The sequence below is a fragment of the Stigmatopora argus genome, chromosome 14, assembly GCF_051989625.1.
Source record: "Stigmatopora argus isolate UIUO_Sarg chromosome 14, RoL_Sarg_1.0, whole genome shotgun sequence".
Classification (NCBI taxonomy): domain Eukaryota; kingdom Metazoa; phylum Chordata; class Actinopteri; order Syngnathiformes; family Syngnathidae; genus Stigmatopora; species Stigmatopora argus.
Window position 1 is genome coordinate 2391238 of NC_135400.1, and position 19655 is coordinate 2410892.

At 39.8% G+C, this 19655-nt stretch overlaps 1 protein-coding gene across 3 annotated transcripts in view; it reads right to left on the reverse strand.

Annotated features, from left to right (window-relative positions):
• carm1 (coactivator-associated arginine methyltransferase 1) overlaps nucleotides 1-19655 on the reverse strand; it is a 159154-nt gene that overhangs the window by 26239 nt on the left and 113260 nt on the right. For 2 of the 3 annotated variants that reach the window (XM_077619876.1, XM_077619878.1), the window contains exon 12: nucleotides 16654-16743. The exons of the other annotated variant lie outside the window; for it this stretch is intronic. In XM_077619876.1, coding sequence (XP_077476002.1) covers nucleotides 16654-16743 — 90 coding nt within the window. The remainder of the gene's footprint in view (nucleotides 1-16653; nucleotides 16744-19655) is intronic. 3 annotated transcript variants of the gene reach the window in all.

Here is a 19655-nt window from a genome sequence, read left to right on the forward strand (position 1 = left end):
TGTTAGCATTAGCTTTAGCATGTCAAGCGTCAACATTTTTCTTTTTATATCCTGAAGTGACATCAGGGTAATTTTAATACATTGAAAATAATGCCCGTGCCTGCTGAGTGTCTAGAACAGGGGTCTCAAACTTGCGGCCCGCGGGCCAACTGCGGCCCTCGGGACGATAATTTGCGGCCCCCGTCTTAATATGAAAGATTAATGTTCGTGCGGCCCGCAAAATTGATATGAATGACACTTGTGTTCGGAGCAATGTTCCCTCTAAGCTGCGCGCGTGCGCAATTGCGCACTACTCTCGTCTTCTCTGCGCAGTAAAAAAAAAAAATCGAAATATATATATTTTTTTTTTACCCCTTTCCCCATGATGGCGCCGTTTAAGTGGCAGCCAGTGGCAGTAGCTCTGTCCACTCATGTTTTTCGTGTTTTACAGCATGTTTTACATGAAAAATTAGAGGGAACATTGACATGCACCTGCTTGTGGCAGGTGTGATACTAGCGAGCAATGATGATGTCGTGACCGGATGATTCGCCTAAAGACGTTTCGCCGACGGACGTTTGACAGACGGACAGGTCGTACTAGTATTTGTTAGTTTATTGATTAAATACAAATACTAGTATTTGTATTTAATCATTAAACGCTGTTTTCAGCTGGATTTGACCGAATTTGAGAGCATTTTGAGCCGTTTGGCGAATGGACGTCTATAGACGTTTTTTTGCCTCCATCGCGATATCATCCAGTATTTGTATTTAATCATTAAATGCTGTTTTAGGATGGATTTGACCCGATTGCTGTCATTTTACGGCTCGGTTCTGCTACATCTGCCTGCCCAAGAGTGCTTATTCCCGGACTGCCATGCCCGCCCAAGAGTGCTTATTCCCGGGCTGCCATTGATGGTAGACGAACATTGATTTTTACTATAATTTGGACAACACCGGCGGCGGGCCGGATTAAAAATCCTAACGGGCCGTAAATGGCCCGCGGGCCGAGGTTGAAAAACTTGTATACACACGATCCGGCGGGGCGAGCGTTCGAATCCCGTTTCGGCGAAACCTCCGTTCGGTTGTCTTTCTGCTCAGACCAACAAAAAATTAGAGGGAACTTTGGTTCGGAGCTGAATGAACCAATCACGGTGAGGTATACGGCTATGGAGGGCGGGACATCGGCCGGGCTGTCCAGTGCCTCGCTCACTCACTCATTCATTCCTCCAATCAGCTGGGCGGAGGAGAAGCCGTGAGGCCGATCACTCCGCTCGGCGCGCACACTCCTCCGCTGCTCTCAGCATAGAACTGAATGTTTTATCAGTGCTTTTCTTGTGGAAATCCTGATGCGGCCCAGTCTCACCCAGACTCGGCCTCTAGCGGCCCCCAGGTAAATTGAGTTTGAGACCCCTGGTCTAGAACCATAAAAAGTGCTGCTCTTCGGTGGTTTGTCTACAACTAGCGCAAGACTGAATTAATGTTTTACGTCTCATCTAATTGTAAATGTTGCAAAAAGCAGGCCACCAAACTGGACCACGTCAGCGCAACGGCTGCATCTAGATATTCTGTCCATAAAAGTAATGACCAGAATCAGTGACATAAGGCACCGTTGGTGGAGTCAAATCCCCACTGGAGACGGATCCAACTTACTGCCGGCTACCACGGGCCAGCCTTGCCACCGAGGAGCTATTTCCCCAGGCTCTGGTTCCTCATGGGAAGGCGTGTCGGTGGAGTCTAGGAGGTCTTCAAAGTATTCGGCGCATTAATTCACAATAACTTATATCGAGGTCAGCAGCACTGTGTTGATGGTGCGCTGCTTTTTCCTCCTAAAACATCGGATGGTGGACCAAAATTTCCTTGAAGCCACCCAGAAGTCGTTTTCCATGGCCTCACCGAACTCCTGCCATTCCCGCGTTTCTGCTTCGAAAACCAACAGGACCACATGCCGCCTGGCCAGCCGGTACCCGTCAGCTTACGGCCGCAGCTCCAGTCTTCCACCTCGGCAATACATGTGCAGAACTTAGTCTACTCAGACTGAAAGTCCTCTGCCTCTTCCCGGACACAAGAGAAGCTCTGTCAGAGGTGGGAGTGAAACTCCTTCTGATGAGGGACTCTTCCAGGTGACCCTCACAAAAAAACGTTTGGGTCTGCCGGGCCAGACCGGCATCTTCCCCCACCATTGGAGCCAACTCACCACCAGGTGGTGATCGGTTGACAGCTCCATCCCTCTCCTCACCCGAGTGTCCAAGACATGCGGCCGCAAGTCTAATCACCCAACTACAAAGCAGATCATCGAACTGTAGCCTAGAGCAGTGTTTCCCAGTGCTGCGAGGGATGCTCAGGTGTGCCGCGGGAAATTACAAAAAATCATACAACGTAATAGTCCAAGAGTGTTATGATTGGGTCCATATTGTTATTTCAGTTTCCTCCGTGTCTGCTTATGTTTGTTTCTCTACTCTTGTTTGTCCCTCCTGTCTTGTCGTTCCTGACGCCCAGCTGCGCGAGAGGAACGCCAAGACAGGAGGGACAAAGAAGAGTAGGGAAACGAACATAGGCAAACACGGAGGAAACTTAAATAACAATGTGAACCCAATCCTAACAGAGAGAAATCTCAATATTAAGAGATTAAAATCGAACTATTACGAGGTTAAAATTGAAATATGAAATTATAGATTGTACTATGACAAGATTCAAATTGTAATATTATGAGTTTGAAGTCATGTTCCCTTTTTTTATGGAAAGTAAACCGGAAGCTCTTTGGTTTTCCAGGCTTCAACTTTTGTCGACGTTAAGTCTGTGTGAACACAAAATGGCCCTTCTCGTAAAGTTAGGTGGTTGAAGTAATATTGGGAGGAACAAAAGTCGTAATATTACGAGATTTAAGTCGTTTTCCTGTTTTTACGGTACATGAACTGGAAGTTCCAGGTTTCAGGGGCATCAACTTTTGCCGACGTAAAGTCTCTGAGCACATGACTTTTGCGTAATATTGAGAGAAAAAGTCAAAAATTTAAATAAGGTTTAAAAACGTTGCATTAATTATTTTAACATCAGTCGAACTGAAAGCTGTTTGGGGTCTGCGGACATCAACTTTGATGACGTTAGATCGGTGTGAAAAAAATTAGATTTTGGAATAATTTGGGTGGGATTAGTTAATGAGAACGACGTAATAATGATAATATAGGTGACAGTTTTAAATTAATATAAATAATAAAAATAAAACATAAAAAGAAATAAATAAATAAAATCATTAAAAATATAAATGATAAATAAAAAAGAAATGAATAAATACAAATAATATGAAGAAGATTTTCAGCTAGTGGTGTGCCTGGAGATTCTTTCAATGCAGAAAGTGTGCCGCAGCTCAAAAAAGGTTGGGAAACACTGGCCTAGGGTGTCCTCGTGCGAAGAGCAGATAAGGACACCCTTATGCTTATGGACTTGGTGTTCATTATTGACAATCCATGGCGAGCCAAAAGTCCAACACTAGAACACTGCTTGGGCTCTTCCCAATCACGCTCCTCCAGGTCTCACTGTCATTGTCCACATGAGCATTGAAGTCCCCCAGCAGAATGAGGGAGTACCCAGAGGGGCACACTACATCACCCTTTTTATATTATTTGTGTTTTTTATTTTTGTATGGAAATAATCTCAAGGCACACCACCAGCTGAAAGATTTATTATCACAATTGATATGATTTTAATTTAAGTATTTCAATATCTAATTGTATTTTCATTCCAATTTGTAAGCTGAACTCTGGTGACCCTGATAGCGGCACATGAGCATACAGCGGGTTCAAGCTGTCCCTGCCTCTGCACACTGTGTTTTTTGTGTGTTTTTTCACGTTACCGTATTTTCCTGCATATAAGCCGTATATGTCACTCCAAAATATTATGACTGAATCCAGGGTACGGCTTATATGAGCATAAATTAGACTTGACATGCACGAAACTGCAAAGTGACAAAGACGAAACGCCATAACGCAAGACAAATTGGCCGATACGGTCATTTATTTCAAAATAGAGAAAGGATAAACAGATAAAACGCTAAACAAATTGTATTTTGAAGTCTATGAATGAAATTCAAGAAAAAAACTTATCTTGCATAAAATGTGTTTACCATGTCAGCACATCCCAATAGTTGTTAAAGCTGATCGAAGGTCTTGCGGTCCATCGTTAAAATATCAGCCTTGATACCTGCGTTATGTGTATCTCATGCTATTATTCAGTGGCGGGTCGTGAATTTCCTACCGACGCCTTCAGCTGAATCAATCCAACCCTCAAAAACTATTTTATGGCGATAAAACCTTTACTGCAGCTACAGCTGTGACACATTAAAAAAGCATCAATAATAACCTCATACAATTGAAATATTATTTAGGAATATAGCCATATTTTACTCACCAAAAATCCTTTTTATCTGTACACAAAATCCATCCTCCTTTCTTTCCCCCTTCTTTTCTATCGCCATCAAAGCTAATGCTGAAAGTCGAGGCTGTCCTGTCGTATTTCTGGCATACGTTTTTATTCGATTTAGTGCTGAAAATATTCGTTCCTGGTTGTGACAGGCTTGCTTGCTTCGGAGTTGTCCGACCTTTCTTAAAGATGTCCAGATTTTTTCTTGAAAAGTCCATCTTGAAAATGGCTTTGACAGTAAATCTGCAAACAAATCAATTTCTTCTCCTCCTTCAGCCATTGCGGGTTGACAAAACCGCTATTAAATCAACACAACAATATATTTGCTTGTGCAGCTCGCTCCAGATACAGTTTGATAGCTCTGGCTAGTCCACTCTATCACTAAACAGTCAAAGTTGGTGAAAGCGATGACGTATACCTACGCCTGCGAGAAGGCATTGGTGTCGCCAACTCGAAATCTGATTGGTTAAAGCAACAGTTTTATCGACGCCTGTTTTATGCAGCAGAGCCTGCAGAACTAATTGTGAAGGCCTCAAGGCAGATTTCTGACCCTGGCAACAAATAATGGTTGAAATGTGATTGGTTAGATCAGGGGTGGCCAAACCGGTCCTCGAGGGCCGCTGTGGGTGCAGGTTTTTGTTCCAACCGATCCAGCACAGACATTTTGACCAATGAGATTTCTGAAGAAAACAAGAAGCACCTGACTGCAATCCACTGATTGCACTTGTAGGACACCCGATTGGTGAAAAGGTGTCATCTTGATGGGTTGGAATGAAAACCCGCACCCACTGCGGCCCTTTGTGGAATAGTTTGGACACCCCTGGGTTAGATGCTTAAATATGAAAACACACATCTGGAAGCAGCGCAACCAGGGGAAAAGCAATGAAAGGAAGCTGACGGGCAATTTGGAATTATTTAATAAGTATTCATGGACAAAACATAATTAACATCAGTCTGTGATTCAGATATTTTTTTTAGGCCAGCAGAGAAGGCCTTGTAGGCCCTGAGGGTCCACCACTGCTATTATTGCACCCACAGACTTGGTGAAAAAAGTAGACCGCTACAGAAACACTTCCTGGATGTACTGTTCCTGTGAATTCTTTATTGAATTTGCCTACGTGCAGGCAACACCCTTTCGGAACACAGAAAGGAAATGATTGTACATTTGTGATTAGGAAATAAAACAAAATTCTGCGTTGATTTTTTTTCTTTTTATTTCTTGTTCGAAAGTGACAACTATTGCAGTAATATAAACCATCGTAAGAATCGAGATATTTCGACATTAGAACGAATATGGCCGCCACAACATCTTAAACCTCTGGTAAGAAAATTTTACTTTGTCATTAAAAAGCATCAGGTTCTCGTCAAGATAGTGTCCTTTTTCAAATTGAATAATTTGATATGTCACATTTACAAAGACAAGCATATTAACTTTCTTATGATATTGACCCAAATAAAGTGCAATCCAGCAGAGGATCCTTTCGATTCATACAGTATCTCAGAAATACGTGCGATTTTAAAAAAATATTTTCCTTTTAAAGTAACACATTTGTACTTCCTATTAAACCATGAATATGCAGGTGAAAATTTTGAATCAGAGGGCATCTTAAAAGCGAGAAATTGTAAAATTCAACGATTTTAAGGCAATTTTAAGGGTGTGGCTTATACAGAGAAAATATGGTAAATCTTTTTGTGACTACAGTAATACCTTGACATACGAGTCCCAACATACGACAAATTTGAGATACGAGGAAAATTCTGAGCAAATATTTGCCTTGAGATAGGAGACAATTTTGAGATAAGAGCATACGAGACAGCCAGGTGGCCGAGACGCGAGACTGCTTATGCTAACAGCGCACTGTCTTTCTCCCCATCTCCCACACGTAAAGATATCTACGAGCACCGGGCCGTACAGGTTGCATTCTTTACTGGAGATAGCGTGACTGAGTCGACAATCTGCGAAAAAGCCAGCGGAATCTACATGGACTTGAAAGCAAAGTAAGCATCTGAAAAAGACACCAGTGAAATCCTTCCAAGCGAGTAGTGACTGGTTTTATAAATTCAAAAAACAAGAAGCCGGAAGTTACGCCTTGAAAGCCGCAGTTGAATACATCTTTGCCTCGATTATCGCACAAGGTTTAAATTTAGTATAACGTAAGATTAAAATGTTTTAGTGTGTGTATATTGTAAGTTCATTTAAGATAAATCTAAAGTTTATGTTACAAGCACGTCCGTCAAGTCTCTGTCCTGTCCTTTCGTTCTCTCTCTCTCTCTCTCTCTCTCACTCACTCACTCACTCACTCACTCACTCACTCACTCACTCACTCACTCACTCACTCACTCACTCACTCACTCACTCACTCACTCACTCACTCACTCACTCACTCACTCACTCACTCACTCACTCACTCACTCACTCACTCACTCACTCACTCACTCACTCACTCACTCACTCACTCACTCACTCACTCACTCACTCACTCACTCACTCACTCACTCACTCACTCACTCACTCACTCACTCACTCACTCACTCACTCACTCACTCACTCACTCACTCACTCACTCACTCACTCACTCACTCACTCACTCTCTCGTCCGCGCCGTCTGTCTGTACTGAGTAATGTCATTTTAGTCTTGAAAGTCATCTATAATCCTTGTAGAGTGTGATTTATGGCTGTGTGAGTGTGTATGTATGTTAAGATTCTCTCACTACGTCTGTCCAAAATGTGCAGGGTAGAAAGTTGAATTTTTTTTTATGGTGGCCAGAAACGGCTGTGGGGATCCTAATAGACGAGTGATCGAATTTCTTCATCTTCTCTAAGTGTGTAAACTAAACTTTTATTCATTACAGCTGAAAACAGAGTTGATGTATGAATCGTTGTTTTTACATGCGCCCTAAACGCACCGCGTGGCTGATTGGTCCGCCAGCAACTTTCTAGGTGCTCCCCGAACACTTTTTTTCTTTCGTGACGGGAGTTATCTATAAATCACGCTTTATCTATTCTCTAATCCTTATAAAGCGTGATGTACGGATGGTTGTGTGTGTGTGTGCACCTGGAAACTCGCTGGTGGAAATTTTGTGTGTGTGTGTGCACCTGGAAACTCGCTGGTGGAAATTCTCCCCAAAATGACGTTTGTAAATGACGTGGAAAGGCGTCTTGGTGTCAGCGCGTCCAGCACCGTCGTGTCTCTTTCCGTCACGACAGGAAAAACAGTGTTTCGGGATAAAGCGTGATTTATGGATGGGTGGATGTTTTATGTTAACATTCTCAAGCTACTTTTGAGCAAACTCTGCATCGTAGAGAGTTGACATTATGGTGGCCAGAAACGGCTGTTGGATTCTAATAGGCGAGTGATTGAATTTCTTCACCTTCTCTAAGTGTGGAAACTCAAGCTTTGAGCATTTGCAAGTATTATCGATGAGTATGCCTGACCTGAAATATGTTAGCTTGTTGCTCTATTGAGCTATTGAAGATATTAGGTGCTAATAATAGTAATATATTAATAAATGGTGTAATTGAAAAACTAAAAGGTGTTCATTAAACACAAGGTAATTTCCTATCTTTTCTGTAAATTTGGTGTCAATACGTCCATCGGCTTGGGAGCTATTGAACAAAATAGGTGCTAATAACAGTTATGAATTAATAATTGATGAATGGAATGTGTTATTAAAAAACAAAAAGATGTTCATTAAACAGAAGGTAAATACCTATCTTTTCTGTAAATTTGGTGACGATACATCCAATTACTTAGGAGCTATTGAAGATATTAGGTGCTAACATACAGTAATAAATTAATAATTAATGAATGGAATGTGTTATTAAAAAATGTTAAGTGTATGTTAAGATTCTTTTGCTGTTTGTCCAAACCGTGAAACGTAGAAAGTTGATTTTTTTTATGGTGGCCAGAAACAGCTGTCGGACCCTAATAGACGAGTGATTGAATCTTCCTTGATCTTCACCTTCTCTAAGTGTGTAAACTCAATCTTTTATTTGTTAAACAACCATTTTTCAAAAGATTTTTTTAATAGCACAACAATTGTCTTTTGGTTCTAAACAAGCAGGTGGGACATTTGTAAGTAGGTGGTGAATTAGAACCAATAAAAATGTTTTTCCATTGGCAAATTACAATATCCAGTTTTTGGTGTTTTTTCAGAGGTTGGGAACGAATTAATTTGTATTTAGTTCATTTCTATGGGAAAAATTGATTTGAGATACCCAATTTAACAGCTTTGCTAACGGCTTGGGAGTGATAAATGCTGGTTGGCCAACAAAGTAGTTCGGGCAGGCAGCGTCGTACGAGTTACGTGGCGATTTGGAATGAATTGTCGATGCAGATAACAGCGAGGAGAATCAAAGGCTTGGGAGTTATGCATGTCTTGAATTACAATGGGTTGTGGTTGACTGGGCTCAAGTGTCGGCCAGCACTGTTGTTCGAGCTTTCGCCAAAGCTGGAATCAAGTTCCCGGAATTCACACGTTGGTTTTGTAGATGTTAAACTGCTTTAACTTCTATTAACTGGTGTACCTTTTAGATTAGATTAGATTTTTTTTTCATCCCGTATTGGTTTTACCTCAATAAAGCACTATCAAACTTAGTTTTGCTCGTGCTGTTTAAAAAAACACGCTAGCGGCCCGGTGGAACGAGTGGTTAGTGCGTCGGCCTCACAGCTCTGGGGTCCTGGGTTCAAATCCAGGTCATGTCCATCTGTGTGGAGTTTGCATGTTCTCCCCGGGCCTGCGTGGGTTTCCTCCGGGTACTCCGGTTTCCTACCACATTCCAAAAACATGCATGGTAGGCTGATTGGACACTCTAAATTGCCCCCAGGTATGGGTGTGACAGTGCATGGTTGTCCGTCTCCTTGTGCCCTGCGATCGGCTAGCCACCGATTCAGGGTGTCCCCCGCCTCTGGCCCGGAGTCAAAAATTCAAACTGTAAAATCAAATCTCTTTATAAACATAATTAACACCGCGAAAGGGAACACAAAAGAGATTTGGAAAAATATTAAAAAACGCAGGAAACATGTCAAAGCACAAACAAATAAAGGAACTACAATTGGAGAAAACAATCCAAAGGACATAGCCACAATTTGAAATGATTACTTTATAGACTCCAATAAAGAACTGACACCTAGCACCCCTCAAATACAATACACTAAACACAGATGAACCCGTTCTTATTCTAAACATAGTTTCGCAGTCACAAGTTAAAAAAGCGATACCTGGCCTCAAAAGCTCCAAAGCAAAAGATGCGTTTAACATGGATGTAACATTTCTGAAATACCACAAAGAATCTCTCATAGCTCCATTAACTACTATTGTAAACAAATCCATAAAAGAGAGTCTCTTCACTGAACCCTGGAAGTGCTCAGTTATCACACTGTTCCTCACTGAACCCCGCATTAACAAACAACTACAGACCTTTTTAGCAGCCTTCCGGCAGTCTCAAAAGTCTTGGAAAAGATAGTAGCGGAGCAAATTGTAGATCACATTAACAGCAGTCCATACACCCTTAACATGTTGCAATTTGGCTTTAGAAAACATCATTCTACCGAAACGGCGGTTTGCCTCTTTTTAGAAAACGTAAAATAAAAATTGAAAAAGGCGGGATCATTGGTGCGCTCTTTATTGATCTCAAAAAGGCATTTGACACCACCAACCAACAGGTACCGCGGACTAAACTATCTAATTTTAATTTATTACCAAGCATGCCAAATTGGATTGAATCATACTTGCTTATTTACTCGCACATAAGGTACCCGCGCGTATAAGCCGCACCCTTAAAATTGCCTTAAATTGTTTGAATTTTACAATTTCTTGATTAATTGACTTGTGAAGCACCGTATTTACATATAAGCCGCCCGTGCGTATAAGCCGCACCCTTAAAATTGTCGAATTTTCCAAATTCTCGCGTATAAGCCGCCCCCTGATTCCCAATTTTCACCTCCATATTAATGGTTTTAATAGGGAGTACAAATGTGTTACTTTGACGGGAAAATCGTAAGAAAAATCATCACACTGTATTTCTGAGCTACTGTATGAATGCAAAGCACATTATTAGGGTCAATATAATAAGGAAGTTAATATGCCTGTCTTTGTAAATGCAAAATATCAAATTATTTAATTTGAAAAAAGAAATAAGTCTATCTTGATGAGAACCTGATACTTTCTAATTACAGAAATTACAATTTTCTTACCAGAAGTTCAAAATGTTGTGGCAGCCATGTTGCTTCTAATGCAGTGGTTCCTAACCTGGGTTTGATCAAACCCTAGGGGTTCGGTGGAGCCCCTGCCACGGAGGTCAAGACGCATGGACTCATCATGTCTATTCACGACAACATGCCCTGCTTGACCATCAGTGGCTGCAGATAATCATGTGACATTGCTTGGCCAATCAGTGCTGCGAGGAAGTTATATACGTTGTATTTGAAAAAAATCATATTTCATTTTACGCTAAAGTCGGGTTCGGTGAATGCGCATATGAAACTAGTGGGGTTCAGTAGCTCCAACAAGGTTAAGAAACACTGTTCTAATGTCAATATATCGCAATTTTTTCTATGGTTCATATTACTTCAATAATTGTCATTTTCCAACAAGAAATAAAACAAAAAAAATCAAAGTGGAATTTTGTTTTATTTAAAAATCAAGGCTACTCGCGTCTGGCCAGTCAGAGCACGTTTAACCAGGTTTTGACAGCGGCACCCCAGGTAAGATGGCCACGCCCTGACCTAGGTAAGATGGCCGTGAGCGAACAGTGACGGGAACGTGAGTTTTTTCACGTTTCATGCAAGATACGTGCGTTTTCTTCTTGAATTTCATTCATAGACGTCAAAATAGATTTTGTTTAGCGTTTTATCTGTTTATCTTATCTCTATTTTGAAATAAGTGACTATTGGCCGCATTGTCTTGCGTCATGGCGCCATTGCGTCATGACGTCATTGTGTCATGGCGTCGTCAACTTGCAGTTTCGTGCATGTCGTGTTTTATGTGTACCCTCGATTCAGTCATCATTTTTTTCTCCGAGAAAAGCGGCTTATATGCGAGTAAAGACGGTATCTGTAAGATCATAGTGTGTCAGGTCACAAAACACAGAATCTACTTTGCGGACTAACAGTCTTGTGGTACCGCAGGGATCAGTGCTAGGCCCACTGCTCTGCAGTCTCTACATAAATGATCTGCCAAGCTGCTGTCCTTTAACGGTCACCTGCCGATGAAGCCGTCCTATATGCCCGGGCTAAAGACAAAAAACATGCTGCATAGGAACTTACAGATGCAATGACGAGCGTCAATAACTGGCTTTAAAAATCTCAACTATATTTAAACCTATCTAAGACTGTCTGTATGTACTTGTAAAAAAAGAACGATCAATCAATGTAGTCCAATAATTTAAATACCTAGAAATCACTCTTGACTCTCAACTAGCCTTCAAACGACAGATAAAAACACGCTGAATAAAATTAGATTCAATTTGTCTAATTTTAGAATCATTAGAAACTATCTAACATCTGAGTCAGCAAAATTATATTTTAACCCAATGATCATCTCACACATGACTTACTGCCTAACAAGTTGGTCATCGGCCTGCAAAACAACACTAAAACCAATTGAAACCATTTCTAAGCAGGCTTTGAAACTATTTTGACAGAAAGCCAAAAACACACCAACACTGTCAGATCTTAAGGAAACACAAACGCCTGAACTGGAACAATACTGTTAAATATGCAGATGCCACCTTAGTCTACAAAATCTTCCAACACAAAGCCCCTCCTCAGCAAGATTTTGTACAACAAAATTCCAACGCATCAACAAGGGCTGGCTCTAGAGGTGACTGTGTAGTTCCCTTCAAAAAGAGTGTTTCTAGCCAAAGCACCTTCTCTGTCCGTGCCGCACATACCTGGAACTTAATACCAATTAACATACATGAACTCCCGTCTCTGAACCTCTTCGCCAATCATCTTAAAGCCTGGCTGTTAGACGAACAAAATTGCGATCACGACGCTGTCTAAAATTGTACTACGTGTATGTCTAGTGTGTGATATTGTTTATCTTGTACCTACACAAGGGACTAAAGATGGAAATTAGCCGGCAGTTACAATCTTACATATTTACATGTGTTCACTAAGATGAATATAAATATGTTCATTAATATTAATAATCAATCAAGGGAGTGATGGATGTCGGAGGTCAAACATAGTAGTTTCATACAAAGAATGGCAGGCAGCGTCGCACGAGTTACGTGACGATTTGGAATAAATTGTCGATGCCTCGGCCAAAGAGTCGGTGAGCACTGTAGTTTGAACTTTTGTCAAAGCTGGAATCACTAATACAAAACCTTTCGGCGAAAACCCTCACTCTGACAAGGATGGAACCCAGCATTGTGGACGAACTTACCCACTTGGCCGAACTCTATCTTGGATACAGAAGATGAGGACTTGGACATATTTGTAGATGTTTGAATGCTTTGACTTATATTACCGCAAATACACATTGTCAAATAAAACACAATTCCAATCAGTTTTGTTGCCTTTTCAAAATATACGCTAGCATGCATGTTAACTTTGGTGTCATGCTCGCACGACCATTGCACAGCATCTGTTGAGCTGAAGCACCTTTTCTATGGGCAAAAAGCAGAAATTGCACCCTCAACTGAGACAGGGCCCTTTCAGTCGGTGCGCCGTATAGGGGTGAAAATACGGTACTCTTAGGCCTGTTATAACATTTGCTTCTTTTATTTTTTTTATGTAAACATATTCATTTTATAGGCCTATGCGTATTTAAACTTCCATGCTGCGATCGGCTGGCCACCGATTCAGGGTGTCCCCTGCCTCTGGCCCGGAGTCAGCTGGGACAGGCTCCAGCACCCCCCGCCACCCTAATGAGGATAAAGCGGTTCAGAGAATGAGATGAGAACTTCCATGATTGCTGCTCTGCATTGTTTTCAACTGCAAATGGCCAACTACTTGTTTAATTTTCACCACGAACTAAAATTGATTCCTTGGATTTATACAATGTTATCATTGCAATATTAGTTACACAGTCTACTTTAGTAGAATTTTAGGAATTGATGAACACAATTATAAGTAAAATTGTTAATACAGTGGTACCTCAAAAAATTAACTTGGATTTTATGAAAATAGACATCGATGTAAATTCTCTATTTCATATCCTCAAAAAGAAAACTACCAACTAATCCCTTTAAAAAACATTAAAGTATCCCAATTTTGTATGAAAGATGTGAGAAACACAAAAATGAGAGAAAATGATTTATTAATGTATTAAAATGAATAACAAGCATGCAAAACATGTTCTATTTGTGCAGGTGTATAGGTGTAAGGAGGAAGCTACCATTAGGGAACAGACAAAGCACATGAAGACATCAAAACGGGTCCAAATTATGAATTCAAAACAATTTATAATGAAAGAGCTGTTTTGTCAGAAATAATCGACTCACTGTATGCCCTGCATTTCTTCCTCTATCCAAAGGAGTAACAGTCTCTCCATATCGTCATTAGGTTCAGAGGGATATCAAGGAATTAAGTTATTGTTAATCTAAATAGGCCTACTACCCTGCCAGTTCTATTCACCAAATGTATCTTTTCTAGGATGTTGTGATTTAAAAAAAAATGTAATTGACTTGTGAAGCACCGTATTTACATATAAGCCGCCCGTGCGTATAAGCCACACCCTTAAAATTGTCGAATTTTACAAATTCTCGCGTATAAGCCGCCCCCTGATTCCCAATTTTCACCTCCATATTAATGGTTTTAATAGGGAGTACAAATGTGTTACTTTGACGCCAAAATCTTAATAAAAATCATCACACGGTATTTCTGAGCTACTGTATGAATGCAAAGCACATTATTAGGGTCAATATCTTAAGGAAGTTAATATGAATGCCTGTCTTTGTAAATGCAAAATATCGAATTATTCAATTTGAAAAAATAAATGAGTATCTTGATGAGAACCTGATGCTTTCTAATTACAGAAATTAAAATTTTCTTACCAGAAGTTTAAGATGTTGTGGCAGCCATATTGCTTCTAAAGTCAAAATATCTCATACTACTCCAGTAGTTGTCACTCTATATTGCTTCTAATGTCAAAATATCTCATGCTACTCCAATAGTTGTCACTTTCGAACAAGAAATAAAACGAGGGTTTTATGTTTATCTTATCTCTATTTTGAAATAATTGACCGTATCGGGCACATTGTCTTGCGTCATGATGTCATCGTGTCATGGCGTCGTCAACTTGCAGTTTCGTGCATGTCGTGTTTTATGCGCATATAAGCCGTACCCTCGATTCAGTCATCATTTTTTTGTCCGACAAAAGCGGCTTATATGCGAGTATGGTACTTCCAACTTTGGAAGATGACTTAACTTTAATTTAGTCATTTCAAAGGCACCAAAAAGGAATCTAGCCTGCTGGTGGGAACTTAGTTCTGCGTCACATAATTCTATGTGAAATGGCCGACTTGCACCCCCCATGACAGTAAGAAACCCCAATGAGAAGAAAGATGTTTGGGGACCCCTGCTTTAACCTATCATTTTTGTCTCAACTGCCACTTCTACCCCAACGCCCATCTTACTTCGTAGATGCATATGCCATCCAGGTAGACAAAACAGATTTTTTGACGTGTAGAAAATGGAGTTAGTGCTGCAGCCTGTGTATTTTAAGATTTTACTCCAGATGAAAGCCATTCTTTAAAAAAATATTTTAATTATAACTTATCCATAAACAAGTCAACGACCAATCATAACTGGATGTAATAAGTTAAGGAAAACAATTGAGAACCTAAAGAAGAAAGTTTTAACAGTCCAGAACTGAACAACTCTGCGCCCTGAGATTACAGTGACATGTCTGCCCTGAGAAATGAAAATATTTACATGCCAGCGATTTGCTTGAAAAGACAAAAAGGTCAGGAAAATACAACTAGAATTCCAAAAAAGACGTGAAACGATACAATTGTTAAAAAAAACTGAATACAATGATCCATAGGGGCCAATATTTTGTCAAAATCTAAGAAAATCTGTAATTTTACAATAAAATATACTTAAATTTAATGGTGTCAACAAATCTCCATAGTTTTGGACAGCAAGCAATAGGCAAGAAAAGCCAATTGCACAGATAATAAATTGCTTAAGACCAATGAACAATAATTACGTCCACTGGCAACTCTCAGAAAACAAAATAGGAAAAGCAACAGCAATTCCCCCAATGTTGTGCAAAAATATAGTGCAGCAAAATCAGAGAATTGTTCTCTCGTAAAATATTGAAAACAGTTTGATAATCTACAGTGATGTATTGAGGTATATGTGTATTGATGAATTTGATTATCTACAGTGAATAACATTATCCAAAGATGCAGAGAATCTGCAACATTCTTTGTGTAAGGGTTAAGGCCCAAAAACTACTGGATGTCAATGATCTTAGGGCCCTAATACTTCACTGCACCACAAACAGGATTGCTACTGTAAAGGAAATCACAGAATGGGTTCAGCAAAACCATTGCCAGTGAACACAATCCACCATGCCATTTGCTGTTGCCACAAAAAACGCTATAGTATAAAGAAGGCATTTATGAACAAGGTGTTCTTTCTGGTTCAGGTGTCATTTAATATGGTGCGTGGTAAAGTTTTGTGGTCAGGCGAATCATGATTCAAAGTTTCTTATGGAAAACTGGGATCCCGTGTCATCCGGGCTAAAGAGGACAAGGAAAACCCAAGTTGTTATCAGCGCTCAATTCAGAAGCCCGCATCACTGATGGTATGGTGATGAATTAGTGCGTGTGGCATGGGGAAGTTGTACATCTGGAAAAGCAACGTCAATGCAGAAAGGTCCAGATCTTTCACCTATAGAGAACATTTGGCACATCATGAAGAAGAAGCTGCGGTAAAGAAGGCCCAAGACAGTGGAACAGTTAAGAGTTCTGCATTAGACAAGATTGGGACATCAAATCTCCTTCTAAACTAAAGAAACTTGTGTCCTTGGTCCCTAGACAAAAATAGCCTTGTTCTATTTAGAGATTTGTTGACACCTTGGAATTTCCAATCCACATTTTTTCCATTAAAATGATATATTTTGCCAGTTAAAATGTTAAACCAGTCATTTATGTTTTATTCTAAATAAAATATTTAAAATTTGAACATTTATATTAATTAATTCAGGTTTTATTCACAATTTGGACGATGACCGAACTTTTCGAGAATGCAGTTTGTAATCAGGCTAATCCTATTGAGCGGAATTGTTTAGTTAAACACTCACCTGAAAAAGGGGTTCTTTAAATCTAAGAGGTTGCTGGACTTAGATCCAGTTTGGTCCACCTGGGCAACAATGCTGATGTCGTAACTTTGCCTGCAGGGAGAGATTTTTAAGTTTCACTTGATCAATCAATACATCCTTAAACAATGTATGTATGTGAAAAAGTAATTGCCTCCTTTGTTAAATCATCAGGTAACGGTTACTAACCATCTTCGCAAAGCTGAGTTAAATTTCACTGGCCACACACAAACCTGATTCCTATCACATTTGTTTAATCAATTGCAGTAGACAATGATGTCGCAAAAAGAATCACATTATGCAACAATAGAAATAAATTCAAGAATAAATGAGAAAAATTCATAGGAATTCCTGTATGTAAAATGTTTAAAAGATAGCTTCGAAAATAAAAACAATTTCAAAGATTATTTCCAAACAGTATTTTGTGTTTTCTTGAGTTATCTCTGTATGGTAGACGCATTGGTTTGATTTAAAGCCCCCCCAACTTTACGTCTTTTGAGTCTGTATCCGTTTTTGCTACCGCAACCAAAATGGCGCCGTTCAAGTGGCAGCCGGTGGCGGTAGCTCCGTCCACTCTTGCTCGTTTTGTGTTTTTTTGCTGCTTTTCTTTCTTAATGATTTGGTGATTCTTAATGATCCCATTTACTTTGATTTGCTTTGTACTTTCTGCTTTTGCTTTGTTGTTCTGCGGCCTTTGCGAATGTACTGTCTAACTTATAACTATGCCTTTTCTTGCTACTGTCACAATGAAATTTCCCGAATACGGGATGAATAAAGTTATCCAATCCAATCCAATATCACATGGGAGTGTACTGCTGAATTTGATAATTGTAGAAAAGAAAGAAAAAATCCTTTACCACTTCACGTCTTCTACATTTGTGGCTCCAATACATTGCGTTTTTTTTATATTAATTATAAAAAAAGTTCAAAAATGCCTTAAGTATTTAATTTTGTTGTTTTAATTCCAATATTGTATATAAAGTAAAATAAAAATGTATTAGATGGTTAGCATGCGGGCTAGCTGCACCAAGTAAACATCTGCATGCGAACCACAACAAAGCGTTTAGCCTGCATTGTTGTCTTTTCACCTTGAATAATCCTGCTTTTAATTTTAGGTGATGAACTATTAGATTTTTAATGGGCAGGTTTCTGAGTAGAGATGAGAGGTTGTAAATGTAAGCAAATGGGTGTGTCCTTTTCTGAGTCACGGGGGTCGTTTTTTGGTGCGGTTTGAACTTGCACGGTACAATCTCATGTTTTCGATACCCACTTTCAAGATTTTATTCCATGATAAAACCAATGAGAACATGTCTACATATTGGTTTTGTGTTTAGGCATACGTCCTCTGCTGGCTCCCTCACTTTTATTACGTTAACCTTTTTTTTAAAGAAAACTGACAGCAGCATGCTGCCTCGTTGTGTAGAAGTTCACTCGCCTGACTTGGGGGCGGGCAGGCGTGGACTCGATTCCCGCTGGTGGCAGTAAGATTGTAAGTGCGGATGGTCATTTGTCTCTCTATGTGCCCTACAGCTGGCTAGTGACCAGTCTAGGGTGTATTCTGGCTTTTGCCCGAAATCAGCTGGGTTAGGCTCTAGCAACCGCTGCAACCCTTTTGAGCATACTCGAAGATGAATGAATACATGGCAGCAACATTACATAGATGATGCAATACTTTCATGACCATTATCCAAGACAGTGTCTGCATTCAGAAAATTAAAACAAAACCATCAAACAAGAATCACCTCCTATGGATAAAAGAAGACATACAGGCATTAATGAAAAAACGAGACCATGCTCTCAAAATATCAATGGGAAAAGGTCAAAAGATGTTTGCAGGATTCCACAACCTTATCCATTTTCAGTCCTACAACTTTCTGTTCACCCCTGGTAATATAATGGAATAGAAACAGTCCAAAATCTCTACCTATTAAGTATATCGTCACCAGCCTAAAACCCTTCTGACATTACTCATACTAATTATGTATCCTGTTTCAGAGCTGCCAAACACCATCGACCCCATTTCAGGAGTACCTTTGTCCCATTTCCGGAGTTTTTCCCAGTGAACGCGATTCATGCATAATCGATATAAAATGTAAAAAAGAAACAGGACAATTTAAATCAGGCTGTTATTATCATGTTTTTACATTAATTGGAATATTGTGTTTTTGCAAACTATTTAAAAATTACAGCATAATGAAAATAAGTTTATCTTTCTGTTTGGGTTCTTCTACATGCATTTTTACAGTCAATAATTCCACCATGTGTCACGCTGAAGTCAAACTTGTGCAATGTGCAAATGTCAGTCCTTTTGGAGACGGCTACAACATGGGATATTCTGTCGAATACGTATCAATAAATATCTGCAAGTGTCTGGGTTTCTTATTAGAAGTTTCATCCAAATTACCATCCATTTTGCACTTAACCCGAGCAGGCATATAAGACATACCAGTGCTGTGTACGCCTACTTCCTTTAAAACAACCCCGGAAATGATAGGATTTGTTTCAAAACAAAAGACTGGTGGTTTAGTCAGCCTTAATAATAATTACTTCCCTTATGAAAAAAATGAAAATGAAAATGTTAAAGCGATAGAGCAGGGGTCCCCAAACTTTTTCCTGTGAGGGCCACATAACTTTTCCCTTCTCTGATGGGGGGCCAGTGTCAGTTTGTAACAGAAAAAGTGTGACGATCGTAGGGGAGCTTAAAAAAAAATGTTTTCCAGAAAGCCACACATAACCAAATAACCCTTTCCAGGTTCTTTACAGAAAAAAAGTCAGGAAACAAATAATAACTCTCTTGACAGATGAGACAAACAGCCTTTTCTTTGCATTGAACAAAAAAATAATCGTTTGTCCACTCCAGGTTAAATACCCTGCATTCTGAATCAATTTGTTTCTTACCTAACTTTTTCGCCATTATTCCGTTCTCAAACAGGTTGCAGTTTTTATATGCTTGAATAGTCCGCGATGGTCCCAGGGCTCCGCCCTCA